The sequence below is a fragment of the Penicillium chrysogenum genome (genome assembly GCF_028827035.1).
Source record: "Penicillium chrysogenum strain IBT 35668 chromosome Unknown utg000002l_segment0_segment0, whole genome shotgun sequence".
In the NCBI taxonomy this organism is placed as follows: domain Eukaryota; kingdom Fungi; phylum Ascomycota; class Eurotiomycetes; order Eurotiales; family Aspergillaceae; genus Penicillium; species Penicillium chrysogenum.
Window position 1 is genome coordinate 4297176 of NW_026622750.1, and position 27267 is coordinate 4324442.

Here is a 27267-nt window from a genome sequence, read left to right on the forward strand (position 1 = left end):
TGTAATCAAGCTTTATCTTAACAGCCTTTCCCCTGGCAAAAGTTTGCCTGTCTCGTACTTACCATTTCAGCCTCTATGGCCCTTCTTCTAGCTCCGGCTTCATTCGAGCGGAAATTCGGTTATCCACTCACGATCCGTGACAGTAAGTCGGCTTTCCTTTTTAAGATCGTAGAAAGACATTAATTCTGCCTAGTTGCTCGTAGGATCTTGACTCGTATTCCTGGACCCCTCTGTGAGGGTCTCACATTTATATAGTGGATATCGTCTCGAGATGAACAATCAATACTAGTGTATTTCACAAGCGAGTGCCGCACCCCACCCAACCTACTAATTTCAAATGCATTTATCTCAATCAAAACGCCATTAAATTAGATAAACTAAAATCACCATCTATCTGAACATGTCCTCTCCTATGTCCTGGCTTCCTACATATTCCACACCATCGGGGTGGCTACGCGGGTATAGCAAATATAAGTGAAGTGGGAATAAAGCAGAAAATTCATGAGTTCCGTTTCGGCTTGACCACCTTGAAAAGAAAATGGGAATGATAACAAGAAGCAAGCAACAGACTTATATGGACAGGGTATCAACAGGCCACACCAAAACCATCGGGCCAGTCTGCAGGGCGGGAAAGTAAATGTTCAGGGTATGCAAACGAGAGCTCAGGTACTGTTGGAGCGCAGCAATGTCTATGATGAAGAAGGAACGGTTAGCCAAAGGTTGATCCGGAACCTAACCCTTTAACAACAGACATGGTAACGTACCCGATCATCGATCATCTCTTCATCTTTGTCTTCAGGCTCGGCGATACTACCACGGCCTATCGGGCCAGCAGTGGAGATTGGCCGGGTCTCCATGCCAGGCCATGATGGGGAGGGTAACCCTTGTTGTTTCTGTGACTGCTGCTGCTGATTTTGATTATCGGGGACAGATGAGTGGATGGGATGCATTTCTCCGCTGCTCGAGATCCGAGATTCCTTGCTCTTCTCCAGCAGCGATCCACCAAGCGTTGCGCACTTGAGAATAGTCTGCATCATCTGGTTCTGCTTGAGTGGTTTGGACAGGTACTCGTCCATTTGAGCCTGGATACACTTCTCGCGATCACCCAGCATGGCGTGTGCAGTGAGTGCAATAATCGGGATCCGCTGGAGGCCACTCTCTCGTTCATACTCTCGAATCTTGCCAGTAGCCTCGAAACCACCCATGACTGGCATTTGGACATCCATCAAGATCACATCATAGTGGCGCTTCTTGACAGCCTCCACGGCCTCTAGACCGTTACCAACAACAAAGACATTGTGGTTGTGCCTTTGGAGTATCTTCATGGCGAGTTGCTGGTTGACGTCGTTATCCTCAGCAAGAAGGATGTCGAACGAGCGGGAGTTGTCGGTGGTGATCGGCGTCGACCGACCCTCCAATGCAGGAAGCATACCATTGCCCATATCAATAGGCTGGCAAGGCGTCGTCATGTACGAGCTGATACCAAGATCCAAAGCAGACTTCAAGCTGACACAGACCAAAGGACACATCAAAACAATAGGGATATACTTGAACTTGTCGAATGTTCGCAGGATGCGAGCAGTGTGCACCGAGTCCACAATGATAACATCGTATGCATGACCAGACTCCTTTCCAGAGGGGTCTTGTATTTCAGGCGGTGGAACATGCTCTTCGTTGCGCACCACCAACGGCTCCAACTCGATCTGCTTGAGCATCTTTATAATATTAGTGGCTTGGGCACCGTTCTGGCCCTTGTCGATAAATAGCACCCAGTGATTCCTATATGGCAAGAGTTGAGAAGCAATAACGTTCAAGGATTGATCGGCGAGCTTCACGACGCAAGTGAAATGGAAGGTACTACCGTGTCCGTACTCAGAGGTAACCCAAACGTCACCGCCCATGAGATTGACCAGGCGTTTGGAAATTGACAGACCGAGACCGGTACCACCGAACCTGCGAGTGGTTGACCCATCGGCGAGTTGGAAGGTATCGAAGATCAAGTCCAATTTGTCCTCCTCAATACCAATACCGGTGTCGGAGACGGAAAACTCAAAGGCATATTCATTGATGGTGCATTGCTCACGATCGGACTTGCGGATCGTGAGCTTAACCTCACCGTGGTCAGTGAACTTGATGGCATTACCGACTAAGTTGAGAATAATCTGGCGCAGACGAAATGGATCGCCAATGACATAGTCGGGGACTGTGTTGTCGACCTGATAAGTCAGGCTGAGGAATTTCTCATTCGCCTTCACTGCCAAAGTCTTGAGCGCATTGAATACGGTACCGCGCACGGTGAATGGAATGCTCTCAATGACCATTCGGTTGGCTTCAATTTTCGAAATATCGAGTATATCGTCAATGATTGTGAGCAAACTGTTGGCCAGATTGTGCACCACGTTCAGCATTTCCCGGGTATACGGCTTCAGGTCGTCGGTATCCAGTGTGAGCTGGGTCATACCAATGATACCGTTCATGGGAGTTCGGATCTCGTGGGACATGTTGGCTAGGAACTCAGATTTGGTGCGATTAGCAAGCTCGGCAGCCTCCTTGGCGGCAGTGTTTCGTTGAATACTATCTCGTAGGTTGGAAACCATCTTATTGATCTTACGCTTCAGTTCGTCCATTTCTCCCGAAGCGTTGACAGTGATAAGCTTGGTGGAATCACCATCCGTGGCGGCATCGGTAATTTCGCCAAATGCACGCACTTGGGATGTTAGGTTCTCGGCCATGGTGTTCACATCCTCCGTGATCTCCTTCCAGGTTCCTGCGATCCCTTCCACGTTGGCTTGACCACCCATCTTTCCATCGACGCCGACATCACGAGCGACCTTCTTCAGTTCAGTAGCGAACTTGGCCAAACGACCCACCATGTGATTGATAGTCACTTTGAGGGTCAGCATCTCTCCTTGCGCGCGTACCTCGATCTTCTTGCTAAGATCACCCTTGGCAATAGCTTGCGTCACGTCCGAGATACTTCGCACTTGCGACGTCAAATTTTGCGCCATGGTGTTGACGTTATCGGTGAGATCCTTCCATTTTCCTTCCACATTGTCTACCTTAGCTTGACCTCCCAGGGTACCATCGGTACCGACCTCACGCGCGACCTTGCTAACCTCGAAAGCAAATGTGTTGAGACGGTCCACCATGCCGTTGATGGGGTACTCTTCAGATCAAGCATCTCGCCCTGCACGTTGGCAGTGACCTTCTTGGTTAAATCGCCCTTGGCGACAGCCGTGGTGACATCCGCAATCTCACGCACCTGAGTAGTCAGGTTGTTGGCCATGCGGTTGACATTCTCTGTGAGGTCTTTCCATGTGCCTTCCACATCATTCACAGTGGCCTGGCCACCTAGTACACCATCGGTACCGACCTCCTTAGCGATCTTGGTGACTTCATGCGCGAACTGGCGTAGTTGGTCCACCATGGAATTGATGATATTCTTCAGCTCGGCAATTTCTCCTCGGCAGTTAGCTTGCACCTTCTGCGTCAGGTCACCCTTGGCGACGGCTTTGGTGACAGTGGCGAGATCACGCACTTGCGTGGTTAGGTTATTGGCCATCGCGTTGACATTGACCGTAAGCTCGTTCCACATGCCCTGGACACCTTCAATTTGAGCTTGACCTCCCAATACACCTTCCGTACCGACATCGCGCGCGACTCGTGTGACTTCCGTAGCGAATGTCCCGAGTTGATCCACCATGGTATTAATCGTCTGTTGCAGTTCAAAAATTTCACCCTGAGCGCGACTTTCGATCTTCTGGCTCAGATCACCGTGGGCGACAGCAGTTGTGACAACCGCAATTTCTCGCACCTGATCTGTCAGGTTCTTGGCCATGATATTGACGTTCTCCGTGAGCTCCTTCCAGATACCGTCGACACCAGTGATTTGAGCTTGACCGCCGAGTATACCCTCCGTTCCGACCTCGCGAGCAACTCGAGACACTTCACTACCAAAGACTTGTAGTTGGTCCATCATGGTGTTGATCGTAAGTTTGAACGTAACAATTTCCGGGTCCATCTCCAACGGGTGGATCTGGACCTTCATGGAGAGATCACCGTTGGCGACCTGCGTGATGATACCGCCGATTTCTTGCAAGGCTTTTTGGAAGGCTTCGTTGGCCTGCTGGTGCTTCTGGAGCTCCCGTTCGAGCAGAACGACATCATCGTTTTCGACCTTGGTAGTTTCTGCAACTCGTCGCGAACCTGCGCTATGATATCCTTCTGGAAGCCGATCTCCACCGCTTGCTTTTGCACGTGGTTGCGGAGGATGCTGATGTCTTCTTCGCGCACCACACGCGTTGCACCGGTCTCATCCTCCACGTCGGTGTCGTCTTTGTCAAGGCCTCTAACCGGGACGGATGGTTGGGGTAGATAAGGGAATTTCTCTTCAGGGCCCGATGGGGTCCGCTGTCGCCGATCGGGTTGATTCAGTTTTTGCTGCTGTGTAAGGCAATAAGAAGAGTCAGAACCTTGACCGGACAACAAGCGATCAAGCCCGAAGGTCCACAAAAGAATCAGGGTCCTTCTCATTGGTTCCGATAGCAGACGGGGTGGTCTGTTGGGGGTTGTCGGGGAGTTTGTGATGACTGACAGCTTGGAATTCCAGGTGGTGCACGCGGCGCATCACGGCCTCCAACTCGGCTTCGAAGGCGATCTTAGCTGGGCTGGATTCCCCGGGAAGTTTGGATAATTTGACACCGTTGGTCGCGGGAAATTCGCAATCAAAGAGGGGGGAGACAGAGCCCCTGGTGGGCTCGTCTCTAGCGAGAGACTGCAGCACCGCCGTCGCTGCCATGAGAGTCTCGTCCGCACCAGCCATGGTGCCCTAGCACCTTGTTAGTCGATCATCCACGGTCGGAATGATATGCAGAACCCGAAACTCCGAGTCACCGCGCCGTCCGTCCGGTCGTCCCCGCAAGATACGAATCCAGGGTAAAATGTCTCCCCTGATACCTCGAGGCATTCGTGGGCCAGGATGGGAGCCACCTCCCAAGTAAAAACAGTTCGGGACGGTCGAACGCTGAAGCGGAGTCAGGACAAGCACAACTTACTGGGACGGATTCCTGACACGTCAAATCCAGCAAGCCGGTTCCAGCGACATGGGTGATTCCACAGGAGTTCTTCAGGGACAGGTGTGAGGGTATGATCCAGGGACGTCCAGACTGACTCGGGAAAACGGGGATGTCGAAAAGGAGACCCTGAAAGAGAGAGGTTGGGTATCCAAGGGTGCTCAGGATGAAGGGGGAGGACAGCCGCCTGGTAAGGCCGTTATGTAAGCGACGCGTTCTTTGCGGGGAAAAAGGCCGAAAACCGAGAAGTAGTTATGGGAGGTAAAAGGCAGTTGGAGATAAGGCAAATTAGGGTTCTCAGGGGTGGTAAAAGACAGGGTCCCGAGCCGATCAAAATCAGAAAGGAGAAGAAGATTTCGAAAGGGGCGGCGATGCCGATGGCTTGCTCAGATTTTTGGTTTTTTTTGGTGGAGGGGGGAGAGGACGTGGAGATATTTTTAGGACGCTGTCCCTGGATTCTCCAGTGGTTAGTGCTTAGTAGTAGTAGTGATACTCCATAGGAAGATACTCCTTACCTACTCTTGGGTATCCAGACGTGATTGGCTTTTTGAACACGCGTATCCTCTCTGGGGAACTCTCATCCATCCTTCCTCACATCCACACTCGCCGCGAATAAAAGTAAATATTAGAATGATCAATAACATCCAGATGAGCATATGCAGGTGACTCAGGCTCCCGAATACTACGAGTGATGCAAACGCACGGACACATAGATGCACGATGATTGAGTTCACCCGCAGAGGGGATATTTCGGAGGCGCTTCACGGCCTCACTCACAACTCGATATCACAACTACAGAGTACAGTACGTCGTCTGCCAGCCTGCCGATGATAGCGACTACAAGTTCATGCTCAATACTCCGTAGACCATACCTCCTGGATATTGTGCCGTCCGACTACTTTCCGAAAGCCTCTACCGGTGTTCTCCCGTGGTGTCCCACTCCTTGTGACAAACTATCGTCCACGCTCTCGACTAACTCGTGTAAAACTATCCAAACAAAGAAATATTAGACAAGCGCGAACCACGTTCGACTTGCGTTCAGGAGCGTCAACCACGGCGAAAGCGTTAATGATCAGGCTCCACTTACCGATGATCTGGAGAAAGATAGAGGCGGGCAAGGTATGAGACATACGGTGACGCCTTATAAGATTGGGCACCCTTCGCCCCGTTATTATGTGATCTTCTGCCGACCAAAAACATATCCTATTCATCTAAACGCTAGTTAATATGGTTGGTACTAACCCTGATTCTCAATAATAGCTCCCATACAATACGGCATAGTCCACGTGATTAGAAGAAGTCGCGCATTAAGGAGAAAGTAGAGGTAGAAAAGTGTCGAGGAATGTGGAGCGGCAGAAAAACCGCTAAAGTTGATACGACTTAGCGCGTTTCCTTGTCTGTGCCAAGGATTCCCGACGCTCGCCCAGTCTCCAGGGCTTCAACCCCTCTTCTAAAATTACATAAGCAGCGACGCTTCAACACTTCGCTGCCACTGTTTTCATCTCTTCTTTTCTCCAATCAATTTAGTCATCTCATACTACAGTAGATTGGTTCCCCTTGCTTCTCTAGTCCCGTCTATGCATCTATGCGTGCAAGCCTACACTATAAATCTCTCCTTCAGTGAATACGGTGTAAAGGTGGGGGTTACCCGGGGTGTTAATAAGGGGCTAGTACTAGCATGTTACGACATTGGGTATTCAAAATTAGTCTTTTTACCGTACAAAACAGTTCAGATAGAATTCAGGAGCACCACGACAAGGTGGGGAAACTGAAACCTCATTTATTCTCGAATATTGTTCGTCGTTGAATCATTTGCGTCGTTCGGCTTCCTAGTTAGACGTGTGAATTATATGTGCTGTTTCCGTATCTCCACAAGAGCGACATAATGAGAGTGTCTAGAGTAGGAATCTATATCCCTATCGAACTTACTCTGCATTCCGCTGAATATCTTATGCCTGTTGACCTGCTGTCTCTTTTATGTGCGGCTCCTGGGCTCGCACGGCTCCTAACTTATCAGCATACCACGCGTCAGGACGAAGGAGGGAGGTCGATCCTACATCTACTCGCGAGGGAGGGGGAGGGCGAATTGATGAAGCTGCTGCTCGCAAACGCCGGTATCAGGCCAGACCTGAAGGATAACGGTGGTCGGACGCCATTATCCTATGCGGCTGGAGGTGGAGGGGGTGGGTATGAAGCGGTGGTCAGGCTATTACTGGACCGACAAGATGTTGAGGCGGACTCGAAGGATAACGAGGGACTGACTCCATTATCCTATGCGGCTCGAGGTGGACATGGAGCGGTGGTCAGGCTATTACTGGACCGACAAGATGTCGAGGCAGACTCGAAGGATAACGATGGATTGACTCCGTTATCCTATGCGGCTGGAGGTGGGCATGAAGCAGTGGTCAGGCTACTGCCGGACCGACAAGATGTTGAGGCGGACTCGAAAGATAACTTGGGTCGGACACCGTTGCTATATGCGGCCTGGCGCGGACATGAAGCGGTGGTCAGGCTACTGCTGGACCGACAAGATGTCGAGGCGGACACGAGAGCTAACTGGGGTCAAACACCGTTGTCCTTTGCGGCTGGAGGCGGACATGAAGCGGTGGTCAGGCTACTGCTAGACCGACAAGATGTTGAGGCGGAGCCGAAGGATAACAGTTGAAGAGGGAAGCGCTCGATCGCATTCTGCCAAGTGAACGGGCGAAATAGCGGAAGAATCGCACACTTCTGCAGTGAAGGTCCTAGTGAGGCAAAATAATGTGTATTCGAAATATCAACATAGTGGTCTGGGGATGGGCGAGCTTTACTCTCAAGGACCCCTCCCTGTTCACCACCAGGCCAGCAAGAATATCCTCTATGCCAAGATCCACCAGCAGCTTCTACTGCTGCATCAACTTGCCGTCATTCGCTTTAGACAAGGGGAAATCAGCCTAAAAGTCCTATACAGCGTCGCAAAGTGTATCGCCTCCGCTGATACAACCTGATCCGTCTTTAGTGACCTAGACAATCCCTGGTTCATCCCATATAAATGGTATACTAGCAGGCTGAGCAGTCTACGCGTTTTTCATGCTATTGCTGTCTTGTTCGTTTCATGGACCCACTCAGACAGCACGCCAGAGTTCGATGAGACTGAGGCGGTCATCACTAAGGCGTTGGATATATATGAGTTGCTCATCCACACCGCGCCCCCTATCTCTCCTTTTCAAACCCCAGCAACAGCCCGACAATTGACTAAAAGGGACTTTAACATAGCAATTGAGCCCTTGGATCGTAAATTTGTGACCAAACCGCCACAGTAGTTTTTGATGTCTCGAGCTGTCTTTAGCTTAATGTCTCGCCGGTTGCAGTTTGACATAATTTATGAATGCAGTCAATATACTGATCTGCGTGGGCCCAATTATTGATCGGCTTGGCATCGTGGGAGGCCTCTCTTTCGATATTTGTACTTTCAAAAACTCGAAATCTGGTGAAGTGAGAAATGGTTCCTGGCTATAATCCGCGGAGCTCAAAGCACCACAGGGCTCTAGTGGTTTTGGTTGCTCATTTTCTCTGTTCACGAGGGGAGGATGTATTGTGCTTTCGCATTTCTCAGAGTCATATACGCCTGGACTCGGTGTTCGGAGGTTTGTCGTCATATGCTCTTTTGTTGAGTCAAGGGGCTGCATAATCTGCAAATCCTCCTGTGATGGCAGAGGGACTTCTGGCCGTTCAGAATAGAGCTGAGGGACATGCTGTAGTAACAGCTGACTCGGATTTGTTTCATCGCGGAGGGCCTCTGGGGTGAGCCAAGCGTCCCAATTAACAGGGTCGTGATCGGAAATATCAAGTACAGGACCCTCGTAAGAGACTAAATTGTCTGGGTCAAACGAAACTATCATCCTTATTCTGACCGGGGATAAGAGTAAAAAAATCAATGTTGAAGTGCTAGGAGTGGCTTCAGGGAGGAGCATCCAAAGAAGTGATGAATTACCTCCAGCAACGAAAGTGAGAGTGAAGCGGAATATATGCTGGATTAGTAAATGAAGGAAATGGCCAGACAGTACACTTAAAAGGAAAAATGTTGCAAACGAGTGTCTTAAGCGCCCCGAAAGGAGCATCGTGAAAGGGTACAATTGCGCGCCGTTTTGGTTGCGACACCAACCCAAAACGGTGATCAGTTGGGCAAGGTTTCCCCACATGCCACAGTTTCCCAACCCGTCCACAACCGTATCGATAAGGTGGAATTTACTGGTCGCAGTACAGAAACGAGACACCTCCCGACAATGCAACGGCAAGACCAACAGCAAATTTGTGGTCTGAATGAAATACATGCTTTTCAAATCGTGAGTGGTGATGAGCGTGGTGGTGAATGGCCGGTGAAGAAGGTGGTCAACGTCCAGACCTTGCCATGCACCCTCAGATTATATAAGTTTCCTGAATAGGGGGTTCAACTTTTGGAAATTTATCACTGTCATCTATCCCCAATGTCCACTAGTATTAATACATAATTGATCATACTAAAGGTGAATCCTATTATGTAGTATAATGAATATGTCGTATTTATAATAAATTTACTGATGCGACTGGTAGGCATTATATTGTGAGTGGTTTTGTAGGTTCGGCATGTTTTGTAGTCATTTATATATTTACACGCAATGCAGACGCATCACAATTTCTATGCATTTCGGATCACACTTTCAATTTCACTTAGACTCGATAGTCCATTGCTTTTACTAGGCTTGATTATAGCTGAACACATCCATTGTATATCCTTCTATTCAATGACCTGAATACGTAGTACTATAGGACATATACTTGCGTGGCTAAACATTATACAATTATAGAATTTCATGTGACTCGAGTGCTTATTAGTAAGCGACCCATGGGGCCCATTAAGTGCCACGGGGCTACGGTCAACGGCCCGCCATAGGCAGGGGGAAGTAAGAGAAGTAACTCAATGCGAATCATGGGCCTCATGGCCCGTGGCGAGGTCTATCAATGTCACACGGACGTAGTATGGAGGTTTTCTTGGCATCTCACCCACATGACAAATGTATCAATCACTATCGATTCTATTTCGCAAGCCATTTCTAGTCCCATTCTGATCACTCGGTGAAGTTGGCATACAGCCTCAATCCGATAGGGATAGTAGATCCACTGGTTCAACCATGACTAAGCAATACGCCTAAGACCCACGTGTAGAAGCATGTGATGTGGTGCCGAATGATTGGCTTGAGCAAAATTAGCTATGCGGTAGGCATTGTGCCTTGCGAAGTCAATGTCATCACTTCAGGCGGCGATTGTAAGTCACTCGACCTTACCCTATTTTAGCTCTTATATCCTAGAGAGCGCAAGAATCAAAGTAATTTTACTATAGAGACAACTATGTTGCTGAGAGATTTGGACAAGCAAGAAATCAAGAATACCCGGTTGGCTCCTACTATGCCTCGGCAACGACGAATCATATTTCAACCAATCCCGGATCGAAGTGACGGCAATTGCCTTTTGGGAAGTGATGTCCCAAGTTAATGCAATCAACATGTTCTGCTGATAAGAGAACACGGTTGAAACCCGATTGTAACCCGGGTGGGTTCTAGCAGTGCCGTCTGAAACGAATTTTCGTTGGGTGATATCCCCGCAGGAGTGCTAGTTCGCTCGTAGTCGTAGTAGACAATCCGGCCATCCTTCCAAAACCAACCATCAGATGAGCGTTGATTGACGGTGGAAAATTTGCCCCAGGATGTAGGGGCTAGTCCAAGAGGTCCCATAAACGTTCTGATTCGATATTGTTTCGGACACCAAAGTCTTTACAGTGGCTGCCTGGCCGAACAGTAACATGCCCACGTGTCCTCCGCAGCGCGGTGGGCTCGACAAATATATGATGTATTCTCAAAAAAACCGTCGAAATAGGGGATGTAGCGAACCCGGATTTCCTGACAAGTGCGTGATATGTTAGGAGACGATATGAACGGATAAAGGATACGCGCGATCGACATGACTAACCTGCAGCTGCAGTGACACCCAGGGTAAATGGCCTTTGCAGATAGTGCTTCGGCTTGGATAGGAAATGCGTGCATAAGAACCAACCGGGTACACCACAACACTTTTGACAGCCCTCATGATGCAGCTTGCTGTATGCCCGAGGTGATTATTGGGTAGTGAGCTCTCATTGGCTTGCCTGTGCCCCGACCTTACCCTCTCCGTTTGTACCTGAGATGACCAATGTCAAATTGTAGGCTAAGAATGAGAAGACTTTGCGTCTCCTTCTCCTTGCAGGTGGACTTGTGCTAACAGCCTGATTGTCTGCGGAGGTACGCTCAGCTGCCAGAAAGCAAGACAGAACATCAGCATTCCTGTGCCTTTTGGATTTCCAGGCCTGGAAAGACACCAAATGTCATCCGAAGACAACGAGGATCATCCATTCGATACCAGCAGCCTACGCCACTTGAAGGTATTTGGAAGGTTGCATGCTTAGCCACAGGTATGATTCGGGTAGTGGTATAGGCTGATCGGAGTTCAGGAGTTGTATCACGTAGACAAATCGAACAATGACCTGATACGCAGAATCAATAGAGAAAGAGGCCGAGGTACGCGACACGAACCTTCTGGTGACTCATCGTCGATAGTATTCATGTGGAAGGGACAGAGAGCATGCAATCGTATTTGTATAGGGGAGCTCGAGCAGACAAGATATTTGTTCGCGTGGCATTCGACTCGAGCGATGGAAATGAGGGTGTTCTCCTGTTGTACGATCCGAGTCAGCAAGGATTGATCTACTTGGACGAGTTGTGTAGCGTACCTGTTCATGGAAACCCCAAAGTGCGCCTGAGACGGGTCAATCAGTTTGCGCAATGATTATATCGGCTTCACGACTAGATCACTTACAACTCTCTGCAATGCAGTCACCAGCCATGCCACGTCGCATTCAAGCTCATCGCAATCTGCACTCGCTTCAAAAAAGCCGCCCTGGGATGCACAAGACAATTTGTTGAGACAGTAAACGCGCGTTACGAACCCACTTGCGATAAACATTGCACTTCCATGGTGGATGAATGTGTCGCGATGCCAGAGGTTCAGGACTCCACAATAGTTCGAAGGCGGTGGGGACGAGGGCGGAAGACGCGATGGAGCACGCTCCCGGCCGCCACCTTGGTCTTATCTTCGATCTGCGGAATAGGCCACTCGCCACAGTATATTTCACCGTCGATGATGGGGTGCCCCTACAATAGTGTGAAGATGTCAGTGGAGTTCATGGTTAGGGGAATAAGGCTTGGCGCGGATAATCAGACACAGCGCAGGTGTAGGCGTTAGATCTCACTCACCTTAGCATCGAAATGGGAGTCTCAAGGTTCTATGCAACAAAGTTCGCACGTAGATGGCCGCACCCTGTTGTTGACTCGCTATCTTGGTTTGCGATCTTCCACCTAGGACATGCTGCATTGTTCGAAGCGACGGGGCTAGGAGTAGTGTGTAAGCCATGGCTTTGCGTGGAGCACTGACGGTAGTGCAGGGTTATCAGGGCCACTCTAGTGAGCTCCCAAAGGCCCACTGTCAATTATTAGCCAGTAGATCAGCGTGGATCCCATAACTCACATGTTCTGATGGTCAACACCAGGGATGAAGAGACCACAAGAAGCTGTGGCCCTTGCCCTGGTGCATTGTGTTCGAACGTCTACGGATCTAGCTGTCCCGCGTCTTTCGGGTCAGTGCAGCTTCAAGGATTTGTGGGTCCATATACCTACAGTGTGAGCAGTTGCACTTCAAATTTGTGGTCAACCAGAGCCGCGACAGTAGATCAGCTCGCTATAGCAGAGATGTCTTCGCATAGACGCCTTGACCAGCTAATCCAAATCTCGTATCTCCGATCGGCTGGCGTAAATGGGGCAGTAAATCTGCTTGGAACCACGTCTCTTACAGTACAGGAACTGTCTGGTTTGCTGGTCCACGATGTATACTATAAATGTCAGTACGGTAAAATTCCAGTACTCGATCAAAGGGGAGAACTTATCGAGTGCGTCAGACACAAGCCTGCTCGACTTTGCAGAATCAAGTGAATAAATAGTAGAGCAATTGCAGGGGTAGAGGACGTAATTATAGGCTTCTCGGCTTCTGTCACTCACCGACCGGGTTGAAAGTGTTGAAGGACACATTTCTTAATTGAGGCCTATTGAAACCACGTCTCCTTTTACCGCAACTATTTGCAGCGACATTCTTGATGCCTTTAGATGCCCAGCGAGAGAGGAGAGTAAGAGTGGTGCTGAGAGAAAGGGATGCTGAGTCGGTCAAGCAACGTTGGCTGACTGTTGAATCCTTCACGTCCCTCTTAAATTGAGGCTTTGTGGGAGATATTCAATCCGCAATGACAGGCACATATTTCTTGTCCTAGTCACCTCATATGTTGGCGACTCAACGTTGGATCACCGAAAAGCTCCTACAATTCCATCCCTAGGAATCATGGACCTTTGTTTCTGCCCTCGCTTTAGTGTTGTGTTGGTTTGTGTTGAGCTGTGGGTCTGTCCGCCTAGACTGCAGAAAGCGAGGTCACGGTAGGATGACCCGTCAACCCGTTGAAGCTTGGCCAAACGTTGTCAACGCTCAATTTTTGAGTGATGACCACCAACCTTCAAAGATAAATGGTTTTTATTTTATTTTTTTAGTTATTTTATTTATTTTATTTTTCTCTTCGTTACTATCCGAACTTCCTTTTTTCTGGGCGACTCTAAGTTCTACAATGCTGTTTGCCGGGTTTCTGAGGCTTTCAACGAAAGTGGAAGAGGCGTCTAGTTGAGAGAGCCTCCCGGAGGCATTTCGCCCTGGCAAGCAGTTCGCTCTATGTCGTTATTGGACGCTAAACAGGCGAACAGGTCGGATTTGTTCCCACGAGGTCTATTTAGACCTCGTAATCGATCCCTTTTGCTTCTTAGGTGGATAGAGCCCTCGTCCCCTTTTCGAGGTTTTATATCTAAAGGGGCTTAATTTTGAGAAAAGAAATCGGACTCAACTGATCAAGTAATCCATTCGACGATTCCGTCCGAAAATGCCCAATTTCAACATATTATATTGCATGGACCGCGCAACGAATTAAGATTCTAATAATAGGGACAGGATCGAATTGCCGGTATGGATTATACTAGTCTCCGGAAATTGCCTCCTAAGGTGCGGTATTGTTATTAAGTCACGGTCCATAAGGGCACGAGATATGATGCGTTTTTCGCACTCCCACGCCTGCCCCGGGCCAGTTCTGTTCAACCTCCCTATGCACACGTTATAAAGAAACATAGTGTATCATGCATGCACGCAAACCCCCATCGGTGTCCCTGACGGTCAGACCACATTTTTTGCCAGCCATTCTCCCCATTGAGCCGCCGTGAAGCTACTGCTGATCCCACGCTCTCCCACTCCCTGGGAGAATGGTCAGTGTCCTGGCGGTTTTTTCTCTGGGTGGTCTTTCTTACATTGAAGAAGATGGTTGGCGTGACATGAACACCGACCACTCGGTTTGCCTGTCTAATGTTAGACAATCGCTTGGCCGGATGTAAGGTCACTATCGTCTACCTTGGTCATCCACTTCATGTCATTCGTCAACTGGTTTCCTACGTTCAATTCATCCTGGCTATTGAAGGTTTCGGGGATCACCAGCAGAGCGAGAACCTTTTGCTCGTCTACCCCGACGGATCCTGCAATCCTGGCCAGGCGCTCATAAGTTTTATTACGTGTTTCATTCACCACGCTGACGTCGAAAAACTCCGCCTGGTTCTGGAATAGGGCCGCACTGAACTGCCAGAATTTCTCCGGGGCCAGTCGAAGGACTGCTGCACCTGCTTCGTGGGTGAGGGTGGACGATGGGTGCCATGGCTGAATTTGCTGCCGGAAGATTACCTGAAGCCGAGAACTATACTGTTGGGCAACTGTGGGACCGTTCGCGTAAAATGTGTTGAACATCTTGGCAGAGAACTGAAAAACACAATGTTAGCCGCAGATGTCGGAGTGACCAAAGGCTTCGCCAACCGGGCACACGAATCCAGGACTAATGCTTATTAGATACTGAAATCTCAATGCAATGTAAATGGACGATGTGAGCGCACATATTTCGAGTGTATGCTGCGTCTCCTGCGGGGCTCCCCGAGGAGCTTAAGGCCTGCGTATTTAGGAGGGACCGACATGACGTTGGAATGTTAAAATTGAAGTGTAAAGAAAGTTGAATCGGAGGAATGTCCGCCGTAGGTCAGAGTAAGGAGGAGGTCGAGAAGAGGGGAAGAGCGAAGTGTTGCGTCACCGACTCATTCCTCTCACGTACTGTAGGTAGTCTAGATTCTCCTGTAAGAGTTACATTACTTTTCGAAATTTTTACACCGGCCCACTCTTGAAACTTGTTCCCCGGGAATATATTCGAAATGACTTAATCCATTCTAGGTCGCCGCTTTGTGCAGTAGTTAACGTAATCCACAGGCGAGCGCCCATCTAGGGCTATAGTTCTCGGCCGTGGTCCACAATAGCAACACTACGCGTTAACTAACTATGAAGCTGCCGACCTATTGACATCACATCACAATCTGGTTTTGATTCCTAGAACGGAATATATCTTATTGAGGATTGGTTCGAGATCGGCATAAGTCAGAACTGAAGGACTGCCGTCTACCATTATCAATATTTCCAATATCTTCTCCCTCATACAATATCATCCTTCATAGATTATCATCCTTCAACAGCCATAACACGGCATTGGTTTTCAGAAATTATCCTGTGCGATGGCTACAATTCTGGAGCAGCCGAGTACCATAACGCTTTCCGAATCAGACTCGCAATTCGTAATTCCAGCAGATACGGTGTGGTCAAATCCCTCCCACTTCATCTCCAAACAATATCAGTTGCTCTCCCAACCGTTGCACGCCAATTTCGGCGGCGAAGATACGGGAAGCTTGCTTTTGAAACAACTATTCAGACCCGAGGTGGGCCCCAACAAGCGGCGGCGTTGCTCGAAGGCTCAGTCTCCCGGAGACGTTGTCAGCCCGGAGAGGTCCCGGTATCTCGAACGTAACCGCATTGCTTCAAACAAATGCCGCCTGAAGAAGAAGCACGAGCAACTCAAAATTCAGCATGCGCTGAACGACGCGACATCTAAGCGAAACGCACTTCGAGCTGAGGTGAACGGATTGAAGGAGGTGGTCTGGCAGCTCAAAAACAGGGTTTTTGCCCATGCAAAATGCGGAGATCACCGGATCAACCTACAGCTCACAGAAATGACACGAAAGCTACTACTCGAGTCGAGCTCGTTGCGACGTCCATCTTCGTCTCTTTCGAATATCTTATTCTCTGATGGGTCGATGGGAGAGGGAACAGCAACCGCCCTATCTACAGCCTCGCCTGTGTCTCTGGCGGCGGATGGCACAGTGGCTCGCCCCAAAAATAGCCCCAATGCTTTTGATTGTTACTTCAATCTACAATAGATATTATACACGACGCACTATAAAAGACCCAGAATTGATTCATGCTACATATGAACCATGCTGAACGTAGTATCCTAGATTAATTGCAATATGTCTCGCAACTAGCGTCGCCACCTTCATGTTCCGATTGTTATCACATCAAAGATTCCCTAGATACGCGTTTCGGTGGCACTTTGTAAAACAAGGCATTGATACCTGTGAATGATAAGCACAGCTCTTTCTCGACTGCGAGGAGATGTACGTTGTATTTACATTGGCTCGGAGAAAACAGCCACCAATAAGCTCAGGAGGGCCGAAAGCGAAGTGGGTCGCAAATGATACCCAAATTCCGGAAAGAAGCAAACTAAAATACCATCGGCTTTACCTTGCTTTATAGCACCGTAGCTGACGATGACGTCTGATCATCTGATTCAATTACCACCGCACAACTGCAAGGCCCATGTTGGTGTTCCGGAATCCTTTCTCCCTTTATCTCTACCTCACCACGTCCTTGGCAACAGGATGATAATAATTATCCCTTTCTGTAAGGGTCTCTAGAAATCAATCTTCTGGCATTGGACCTGTTACGACAAAAATTGCCTTCTAGCATGCTTTATCCTTTGTCTCGGTTCATTCCCGCCCGTCGCTGGCCCAAATCACTCACAATGACATCATGAGCTCTGTTACTGAACTGAAAATATCAAGCGGTTTCCCGACAGGATATGCAGAGAGTAAATCGAAGAAATACGTTCCGAGTATATAGTATTCCTCAAACCATTTAACCATGAAATGGGAGGAAAGTCGGTACATGCATCACCCCCCGCCCCCCCAACCAACCACATACCAGTAAACAATTGACAGGTGAACTGGAATGACTTCCTGTTCCTTTTACCTTTCTACTAAAAATACTGTAAATGTCAGTTCGCCTGCCTAGCAGGAAAGTTTTTTTTACCTAAGGAGAGAAGCAGTAATCGCACGGCCGCGCATCATTCTCCCACCGTGTGCCACAGCGACCAACTTTCTCTGAGCTCTGAGGCAACGACACGTCATCATGTAGTAGCCCCCAGACACAACGGCATAGCCCCTGCTAGTTTGGCCTACGGCCAGTTTTGTGGATTGTAACTTTTCGGCGGAGCGGGTTGACGTTCAAGTGAGCTCTGTGAAAAAGGATTGGCCCCAAATTGCACTGGAAATGAGATTAGCTGCCGCCTCATAACTTGGACAAGACCAGCGCTCATATATGGTGCATTTGGGAACATTTTTTTCAAGCTTAGCGAACTTTAAGATGCGCTGTTCGTCATCCATGGTGACAGCTTCTCTATATGCACTCGCCAGCTCCACCGGCCTCCAAGGGTTGAATATTACGCTGTCATTATTCAAACTTTGTGCAGCACCTGCAAATCCAGAGAGGCACAAACCACCGTCAAATTTCTGGCTGAGATGCAATGTAATTATAAGCCATCAAATTCATCACGTCACGCGTGGGAGACACGACGCAAAGCATTGGACGCGGCGTAGAGCGCAACTAGCTCATGAGTATTAACTGATTTGTAAAGAAAGTGGATAGACATATATTCAACGGTGGTAAACTTCCCCTTGATGCGGCCAACTGACTCATTAACCACCGCCGCAGGTTTTGATACTCTTCGACATCTTGTCGGCTTGGTACGGCGATTAACGACCTTGCCAACCCAGGGTAAGTTGGCACTTCAGAGTGGGTTGACACTTAGAAAGACCTCCGACGCATGCAGCTTCTGCGGCATTCCCTTAATGTAGTCCAGACGCTCAACACCAACGATGAGCTTGATGCCCTCGAACTTTTATTCCAGCCCCGCAATGCGCTTCTGGTCATTCTCTTTTCGAAGAATTTCTTTGAACTTATTTGGATTAATGCCAATCGAACTGCAGGTAACTACCCTTCCTTGAATCTCGATCCAGTTGGGTGTCCTGTCAAGCCCACTATTGCATTAGCCCCATGGATAAGCGCCCTTCGCGGGTCCACTCACAGTAAACGCGAACAACTGCTCAAGAAATGACGAGTGTAATCATAGGTATGTAACGTATGTAATCCGATAATGCCACAATGCGAAACGCCCAAAAGAATCCCATTACGCACAGGCAAGATACGGTAGATTTCCCTGCTGGGGAAAGGAGTATGCAAGAAGAAGCCTACCTTGACACTCTGCTTGCTCCTCGCCAATTCTTTGCGCAGCATTTCAGGCAGTAGCATCAGATTATAGTCATGCACCCAGACCAAATCATCGTCCCTAACTTCATCGGATATGGCCTTGGTGAAAAGACGGCTGGCTTTTTTTGTATGCCTCCCAGGCGCACTCGTCGAAAGTCGTTTCACCGGCGTGATAAGGGAATAGCGTTGCTTAACCACCTCAACCTCGGGTCCGAGCATACCACTGGAAAGTAGTGGATTTACATAGACCGCTGAGGCCGCTCACCAGGCCTCCTGATGACATGGAGAAGTCATACTCGCCATCTTAGGAGCGCTTAGTGGTGATGGGAAGACGGTTGGAGTACATACAAGCGACTGGCTGCTTTCACCGGAAAATCTCCTAGCAACGTCGCGTTGCTGCAAGCATGATAGGCACTGAAAGGAGTGACGATAAAATTCGCAAAGTTCGTCAATGCGAACACCAAGCGTGAAACTCACATTCCCGTTGTTTTTGGTCAACGCCAACTCAGCAGCACTGGTATATAGGTGAGCCTTCCTAGATCCACGTCGGCATTAAAATCATAGTACGGACCATCAACATCCACGGGCCGGGCGTTGCGGGGCAACGGATCCTCACAATGAATCAAGTTCTTGCAAGGGACGGGACGGGAGGGGCGCCTATCTTGGCATTCCGTGCTAAAGCCTGCAAAAAATATCTCAGGCCCCAGCGATATCCAAGTATCTGTGCCTTGGTATCCTGCGCCAACTATGCGAAAACATCTCAGGACTTCAGCAAATGTCCTTTACTGATACTATTGAACAGGTAGCGATGGCTCTCTCTGGTCCAGCACTCTGGAAGAAATCTGCCTTAAAACGAAGCATATATTCTCCAAGTGATTATTCATTGTATTCCCCGAGGTTCAGACCACATACCCGGCGTTGCCAATCCACCTTCGTCCCTAGCGATACTCCATAGTTAAACCTTCTTTCTCACTACAGTAGCTTTTGAACGTGGAGGATCCGAGACCACGACACCATATAGTGATACGCTGCATCGAGCCAGGTAGGCCTTCTGTCATCCTACCTACGGTATCTTGGATGAATATGAAGTTCGGAATCAGCCGTGTTCCAGGTAACAAAATGTACCAGGTGCATATCCGCACGTAAGCGACCTTGTTGACTATTGCGCATTAATTGAGAATGATATAAATCTTTCTTTTACACGACAGAAAATTGACACGACCTATCCATGCATTTGGCGGGTGACGCAACTGTTTCACTGTAATGATGACGTTTAGTCCCTGCCCTCTACAGTAATCAATCAAGACCACTACTTCATGACCAAGGATGACGTCTGTATCCGATCATCCTTTTCGCCCTTTTACCATGCCCATTGAAAGTTATAAAGGCTCCCAAGGTCCCCAGGCTTTTGTGACTAAACCGTGAATCAGATTCCTTCCAGATCATCCAATAGATTCAACCACCCTACCCCATTGCTTTGCAAATATGGCCTGCAACTGCGGATCCACATGTTCCTGCACTGGACCCCAGAGCTGCACTTGCTCCACAAAAGATTGCGCTTGCAATGCCTGCGGTGTGAGTTCAGCATTCACATATACCTGTCCACACATGGGATATACTAATTCTTTGACAAGAAATAACTGCCTTGGTACACTGGGAAATTTAGCCTTCCTGAGGGGAAGACTAAGTGTCGGCTGACAATTTGAGGGGATAAATATACAGTCAATTGCCAGACGTGTGCGGTAGAGATGGAGCAAAACTGCTGACCATACATTTGCAGCAAATTGCCTTGGGAAATAGCCATTAGAGAGTCCAATTCCGCTCTTTGCAGTATTCTTTACAGTATTTCAGATGATAGAAGATTGAACCAGTTCTGTGGCTGAAGCTGGTACAATGCATAAATTTGTATGATACAATTATTATATATCGAACTTGGAGACATGCAATGGTAACAATGAATACTTCATTCCTATTGTACGCGGATGGAATTTGATTTAGGTAAGAAAAGGTAAGACGTAGAGTTGCAATCAGCAGCTCACTATGAAAACACGACCAGCGCATTAGGCACAATACCGAGGATGAACGGAATCTCAGAAAAGCAAAAATTATACAACCGTGCAGTACCGGACGTGGACGGTTCAGTTGAGTAAAGTCTGAAACTACAATTGCACCTCAGATCTTAATTGATATTCCTAAATTCCTCATGTAAAATACCTAGGGGTCCTCGTGCTCGGGAATTCGCTCTCAGGGGGCCAGGAACAGATGTAAAACGTGTGACTGAACCATCCACGACTGCCAGCCACTTCCGGCGGGAGGCGCTGGGCGCGGGGTGGGGCTGCGACAGTTCGCCGAGAGCAAATGCGGCAGCTCTATGAAGCGTCATCGTACCGGCCATCGAACACGCTTCGACCGTCCGGCATGACACACTTCGTCACAGGACCTATCTACGACACCTCCGTACCGTGCAACGGGCGGCTCTCATCCGCATCCTATTTGCCTTTCGAACGGTTGCAACAACCACACCCGACGTAGAAGCACATGCACTGCCAACTCACGTTCGTCTGCGTTACCGTGAATAAACCAAAAGACTGCATACCCTACCCCGAAAACATCCCATATGGAGCACCCTACGTCGGGCCCAGAGAGGATGCAAGAATTGTGGATCGTTCGCCTGGTTCCCGCTATCAGAAGCTTTAGAAACAATGAACCTGGAGAGACTACAGGGAATCGAAATGATTGACCCAACCCGATTACCACCTTGGAGACAGGAGACGTTCTCACTAATGGAGATCCAACCAGGTAGAGAGATCGCGGTGGAAAAAGCTGAGGCTGTGTGGTCAACCTCGGATATCTTGCAAAATAAGCTGCCATTTCGACTCTGCGATCAGCGATATCAGATATTTTGCAAGCGTCCGTGTTTATTATCATACCGTCAATTCGTCCGACTGCCAAATTCAGAGACGAATGTTCAGATCCAGGTGATTAGACGGATGTCTCCATTGCATTAAGATATTAGTTCCCCCAGCTCCCTCAGCTCCGTCAGCTACATTGGATTCGACTGGCCTTCGACGTTCGCTCCGTATTCAGTCGATATAGCCACTTTTTTTCAGCTCCCATCATCAAAGCTTTACTGGGGAGAACTATTGAGCAAGCCGCATCAAAGTGAGGTCTGGGAAGTTATTTCGCCTGAATATACCGCAACATAGTGCAGTGACCATTATGACCTACCATTCAACGGTCTAAGCGTAGTTACCCTTTCCAAGCAAAGCAAGCGACAATGCATTGTCTTTCATTGACGAACTTTAATCTGTTTGTCTCTGGAGGACGATGTTCAAAGATGAGGTCTGGATTAAATTGGCCCCTAGCTGTGGTGTCGATTATCCCCTACACTACTCATTGGGACCCGGAATTCGATACGACGAGGCGCTGTATTCAAAAATACATCGCTGGTTGGCCATTGACCTGAAAAATATATTTTGTATTATACCAAGTCTGATTCCATGAAATGGCTTGTATAATGCCAATGTAAGAAAAGTGCATGCTGTTGAAGAAATTGTGGATTGTGGGGCGGCGGGTCGACCATAAGCCCTCCGACTAACTTTGAAAAGCTCAAATCTTCAATTGCTTCAATCAAATAACGACATTGTCTTTTGCTACTAAGTTATACCTCCTCTCACTGTAAGCAGTCAGTGGTCTAGATCACAAAAAAATGGCAAAAGTACGCAATTTTCCATTGGTATGTTGTGAGAAAATTAAATCTCTGTAATTCAAAGGCCAGTTTATAATGGATCTGCAGATGAATATTTAAAATATTTCGCCACCTCTACCCTACATCCTTTAAGTATGTTCCAAGGTTCAAGCCGATGTCTCACGGACTATCATGTCGGCGTGGGCCGTATTGTAAAATGTAGGGGATCAATAAATGGTATTCAACTCTCCGTATTGTTGTATCGGCTCTCCTAACAAGTTATAGTTATGGGCCGCCGATTACTAATCTAAAATTACAAAATGCATAGGATCAATGAATCCTCCGGTATGCCGGTATGCCAATGCATCTGCTCCGACATATCATGTGGGCCTGAGGCGTCCCTGTGATTGAATGCCAGAACCGGACTCGGCCAGGTTGCAACTGTCCCGAAGCTTGCTTTCATTTTCAAACCCAGATACTGTCCAAATCCTAGACAGTGTACGTCATTAATCTCGGTCCAGGTCCTTTTAAATATTTGTGGTAGCATCTGCCTCGAAGATTCCATATGTCAATAATTCGAATTTCTACGTTGTAGATATTTGATGATACTCTTTAAGACTGAAAAGAATAGGAAGCCACTCATCCCACTATTCCAAATTACGTTATATATTTCTGATATCTCTTCCAAGACTTTTATATACGTCGCGTGGCCAAGAAACCATGAAATCCGCCACACCAAGCACCTCCCGCTCCATCAGCCCGGGGCGGGCAAAACACCTCGAACGAAACCGCATCGCCGCCAACAAATGCCGCGAAAGAAAGAAAAGAGAACACAAGAAAATCGAGCGGCGCTTCACCGACGAAACACAAAAGAAAGATACCCTCCTTGCACAGTTGAACTGCCTACGAGAAGAAGTCTGGGATTTGAAAAGCCGCATTTTCCAACATGCCGAGTGCCATGACCAGCGAATCAACCAGCAGCTAGATATAATGACCCAGACTGTCCAAGGACCTTCGAACCCGGATGTCCACAATTCCAGTCTGTCTGCCAGCTCATCACGCTCATTTTCCACTGGGACGTGGTCCGATGAGTCGGTCTCAGATGGTGCGAACCCCGTCGAAACGGTCGCATATAATAACGATAACGACTGGACGGTGTTGCCTGATATAGCAATTGAGTTTACAACTCATGAACCGAATGGTTATGAACCAAATGGGTTTTTGACGGATTCGATTTTTGATAACTTTATTGATGCGGAAAATGGGTTCACCTGACATCTAATCTTCCCTTGTATGGAAGGATATTCTATCTTTTCTAGCGATGGGCGCTGTATGTTAATCTAGGATCACGAACTTCGAGCACTGAAAATCTGGTTGGAAACTTTTGAGTGATTATGAATATATATCCAGATCTACTCTGCCATGACATGGATAGTATATGCGCAATACATTTCGAAAAGTAATAAGATAAAATATAAGGTTTGTGAGGAAAGAATACTCATGATGTTGGGACGTATGCTACATCGTGACAAGTTCGTGTACTGTAGTAGCCTCGACAGACTTGATCTCGAATCTAGCCCGAGCCATTGTTATTTCACAAACGTTCGGGTCACATGGGTTACATAAGCATACACGGAGATCTACCCTATGGAAGAACGAATGGAATGGATGAGTGATCCTTCCATGTCTGTGCAGGGCGTGCTGGATGGACCGTTATACAGAAATTCCATAGACTACAAAATTGCCGGAGAACCAGCTCGCCTGATATTCGACAAAGCTTAACATCTATTGCCAACCCGAACCGGGAAATAGTGGTGCACCGTTTGCCTCCGCCGAGATGGACCGTATCGCTGTCGTGACGCTCCTCCTTCGGTGGCATTGCTATTACCACCCGAGGCTTGAACTGCCTCGCAAGGTGCATCTCTGTACAAACATTCGCTCCATGTGTTGAAACGACGCCTAGAATGCCCATAATTTCCAGCTCTGCGGCCCTTGCGGATCCCTCATGCCCCATCCCGAATTGTTTTTTAATTCCGGGGAGTCGATCTGCAAACAGCCCTGGCGGAAGAATTCAGTACTTGAGAATGTAGTGCAGCGAGATCGCAATTTCTTTTTCCTTGGAGCCATACATGCAAGTAGTCGGGTAGGTAAGTCATAGATATTGAATCAAAGAATTTAGAGCAGGTTGTCCCCTTCTGGTTGTCGATTATAGAACCAAAGTTTTTGGACTAATTTTTCACTCTCTTACATTATCTTGACGCCAAAAGAAAAGGCTAATTTAGTTACTTCATATTTGGTCTTTATGTGACACCTCCCCTAGAGGATATTCAGCCAAAGACAGAGGCATTAAGAGCCAATTAGACCTTACCAAACGTGGTTTTAAGTTCGGTTTTTTATTTTGAGATAACTTCAAAATGAAACTCATGAGCCATAACTGGGAATATCCTGCGATTCGGATGCGTTCCAGCCGTCAGATGCTTAACGCACGTGGGCCTTTCGGCCGGCTTTAGTCTGAGGATAAATTTGTCAAAGACTTGGGAGTTCTAGAAATTCATGTGCGCTTGCAGTATACTCATGCTAGTCGCTGGCGTAATTGAGACATAAATAAGGTATGATAGCTTGTTAGATGAAACTTCATCCACTCTAGAACACAATGTATACTGTATGCAGGCTGCGCCGAATACTCCGATTATCAAACCGAATAAAATCATTTGCCCAGATTGCCGGCAGTCTCGAAAAGCGGAACCTCCCCTTCCGTAACCCGAGCCCGATTCTGAGCCCATTGAATTATTTGAGCCTGTTGGATTATATGTGTCTGCGGAGCCATTCGGGTGTATCGAACAACATAAGTCAGAAGATTACTTAACTACTCAAATGGAAGATGATGCACCAAACGGATTTGGTATTGATACACCAGTCTACCTCAACAGCCAAAACCACTCACGGAGACGTAATATCCATGAGGACAAGTCCCATTCATAATGAAGTTGCTCATGTTATTTTGGGAATGATTGTTTTGAACCGCGCTAATTTTCCCAAAGGCACACTTGGATATGGGATGTAGCCACTTGTTTTGTTTGGTGCACTCATTGCCCAGCATCCTTGTTGGTCAAGTTCCAGCCCAAGAACAACTATCCTTTTTTGAGCACTTCCTCCCGAATACAAAATCATTATCTCATTCGGCTGCGGCTGTACGCCGAGCTTGTGCCAGAAAATATCGGACTGAGCAAAGTTATAGTATGAAAGTACCCTGGCTCAATGGCAGAGGAACAAACCAAATAGATATATAGTGTGTATATGAAGACGGGAAAAAGGGATTGTCATCTACCTAAGGTAGTCATCTAAGAATGGGACCGCTTGCTATCCCCCAACACCAGAAAGCTACGTGGTAGTCTCCCTAGCGACCGGGCATATTTGCCGACATAGTTACGCAGGGCCACAGCTGGTTATAGATCTGGAGACCCTAGTTAGGACCTTAAAAAATATGAAGACTTACAAGATAACCTCTGTATTATTCGGTAAAGAACGCGGACAAAGACGATTAGGCCACGGCAGGCCTCGGTACTTCAAGGGTATTGTGTTTTAGTAGTCGTAAGCACGAAGTTACGCATTAGGAACAAGCACACGGATATTCGACACAGCTTACCCAATAGAGATGTTGCTGTGGACTGTGCGAGACCTTGTTCGCTGCCCATAGGGGTCGTGGGCACTGATTCAGACGTGGGTGAAGCTGTCTAAATGAATGTTGGTGGAAAGCGAGCACTCAGCGGCATAGATGGCACATCAAAGGATTCAACCAGGGTGTCATCGAGAAGAGGCCTCCTGTTCATTCAATGTAGTCCTTTGGCTGTTTGGGTTGACGGGGCAGAGTATAGACTCAACAAATTGGCATTGTTTAATAGGTGGACCAGGGCTAGGGTATCTGCTGCAGCAGGAATGCCATCTCAATGAGCAGGGGTCCCCTCACTCGTTGATTCATTCAGACTAGGGTGTGTGGCGCGAAAGGAATAACAACCCGATTGCTGCGGACAGAACCATATAGGGCAGGGTCATCCCCTTGGTTGTTAAGCATTTGAGCCATTATTATGCGGTCCAGCAGACAGCAGACAACAGCAGGGACAGAATAATCAGGGCCGAGAGTTACATCAAGCGGTGCGATTACCTCCAATTGCGCCCATTGTCACCTCGGCTGTTTCACTGGGGTAGCGTTACATTATTCTGAAAAAGTCTGCTAAACCCAAAGAACTTCCAAGTATGCAGGAGAGCTATTGCGCTTTGTGGTTTACGAGGGGGTCGAGCGAGCTTGATGAACCTTCCCCCACTTTATTCAGAAACTGCTTCGCCGCAACTGTGCATTGCGAGCACTCACCAACCAGCTTCCCTCTATACTGGCACAAAAAGCTTTAGGGGCTCGGCGAAGGTGTAGTTACCCGACACTCATTTTAACATGACTGGCTGATTGTGAATGACATTCGGTATGCGGCTCCTAACAAATAAGAATGCTCGCAGTAGTGGCACTCACGATTGAAGAACTTATAGTCCATAAGTAAAAGAGCTTCGCACTTCACTAGCTTGCTGTTTCGCATCTGACAAGGGTCAGTTTCGATCGAAGCATGTATCTAAGGAAGGTGTTCAAATGTTCTTGCTCACAACTCGGCGGTCGCTATTAAACAAGGTCGATGTTATCCACCGAGAATTCCTTCCCGAAATCGCTGGCTGGTCTCAAGTCTGGATTTGTCAATCAGCGTGTGGAAAAAATATGGAGATTTTCCCAGACAAACCACCACAGAGCTTGAAGAAAAAGATAAAGCTGACGACGTGTCCCAGCTCAAAGCCCAATCAACGCGTTGAGATGTGAAAGCTTGCCGAGTTCGCCGTTCCTGGCATACAGTTATATCGAAAGAGGTGGAG

The 27267-nt window shown here is 48.0% G+C and overlaps 7 protein-coding genes across 7 annotated transcripts; 3 read left to right on the forward strand and 4 right to left on the reverse strand.

Moving 5' to 3' along the window:
* Positions 1 to 570: 570 nt before the first annotated feature.
* N7489_004916 (histidine kinase osmosensor) lies at positions 571 to 4822 on the reverse strand (the record flags this gene model as incomplete). The annotated part of the gene is made up of 5 exons (XM_056710668.1): positions 571 to 669; positions 765 to 3164; positions 3206 to 4135; positions 4207 to 4443; positions 4595 to 4822. The coding sequence occupies 5 exons, from the start codon at positions 4820 to 4822 to the stop codon at positions 571 to 573; spliced, it is 3894 nt and encodes a 1297-aa protein (XP_056569089.1).
* A 2135-nt stretch (positions 4823 to 6957) lies between these two features.
* On the forward strand, positions 6958 to 7737 carry N7489_004917 (ankyrin repeat domain-containing protein; the record flags this gene model as incomplete). The annotated part of the gene is made up of 1 exon (XM_056710669.1): positions 6958 to 7737. One exon carries the CDS (start codon positions 6958 to 6960, stop codon positions 7735 to 7737), a length of 780 nt encoding a protein of 259 aa, XP_056569090.1.
* A 6641-nt stretch (positions 7738 to 14378) lies between these two features.
* On the reverse strand, positions 14379 to 15217 carry N7489_004918 (DsbA family protein; the record flags this gene model as incomplete). The annotated part of the gene is made up of 5 exons (XM_056710670.1): positions 14379 to 14456; positions 14510 to 14557; positions 14610 to 15008; positions 15070 to 15081; positions 15140 to 15217. 5 exons carry the CDS (start codon positions 15215 to 15217, stop codon positions 14379 to 14381), a joined length of 615 nt encoding a protein of 204 aa, XP_056569091.1.
* A 585-nt stretch (positions 15218 to 15802) lies between these two features.
* Positions 15803 to 16501, forward strand: N7489_004919 (bZIP transcription factor; the record flags this gene model as incomplete). The annotated part of the gene is made up of 1 exon (XM_056710671.1): positions 15803 to 16501. The coding sequence occupies one exon, from the start codon at positions 15803 to 15805 to the stop codon at positions 16499 to 16501; it is 699 nt and encodes a 232-aa protein (XP_056569092.1).
* A 1125-nt stretch (positions 16502 to 17626) lies between these two features.
* Positions 17627 to 18243, reverse strand: N7489_004920 (glycosyl transferase; the record flags this gene model as incomplete). The annotated part of the gene is made up of 3 exons (XM_056710672.1): positions 17627 to 17915; positions 17960 to 18187; positions 18224 to 18243. The coding sequence occupies 3 exons, from the start codon at positions 18241 to 18243 to the stop codon at positions 17627 to 17629; spliced, it is 537 nt and encodes a 178-aa protein (XP_056569093.1).
* Positions 18244 to 18300: 57 nt separating this feature from the next.
* On the reverse strand, positions 18301 to 19181 carry N7489_004921 (alpha-trehalose-phosphate synthase 1; the record flags this gene model as incomplete). The annotated part of the gene is made up of 4 exons (XM_056710673.1): positions 18301 to 18439; positions 18487 to 18891; positions 18934 to 19082; positions 19146 to 19181. Coding segments are annotated over 4 exons (729 nt in total), but the record flags the coding sequence as incomplete, so codon positions are not given.
* Positions 19182 to 23076: 3895 nt separating this feature from the next.
* N7489_004922 (bZIP transcription factor) lies at positions 23077 to 23631 on the forward strand (the record flags this gene model as incomplete). Its single annotated transcript, XM_056710674.1, has 1 exon — positions 23077 to 23631. One exon carries the CDS (start codon positions 23077 to 23079, stop codon positions 23629 to 23631), a length of 555 nt encoding a protein of 184 aa, XP_056569095.1.
* Positions 23632 to 27267: the final 3636 nt, after the last annotated feature.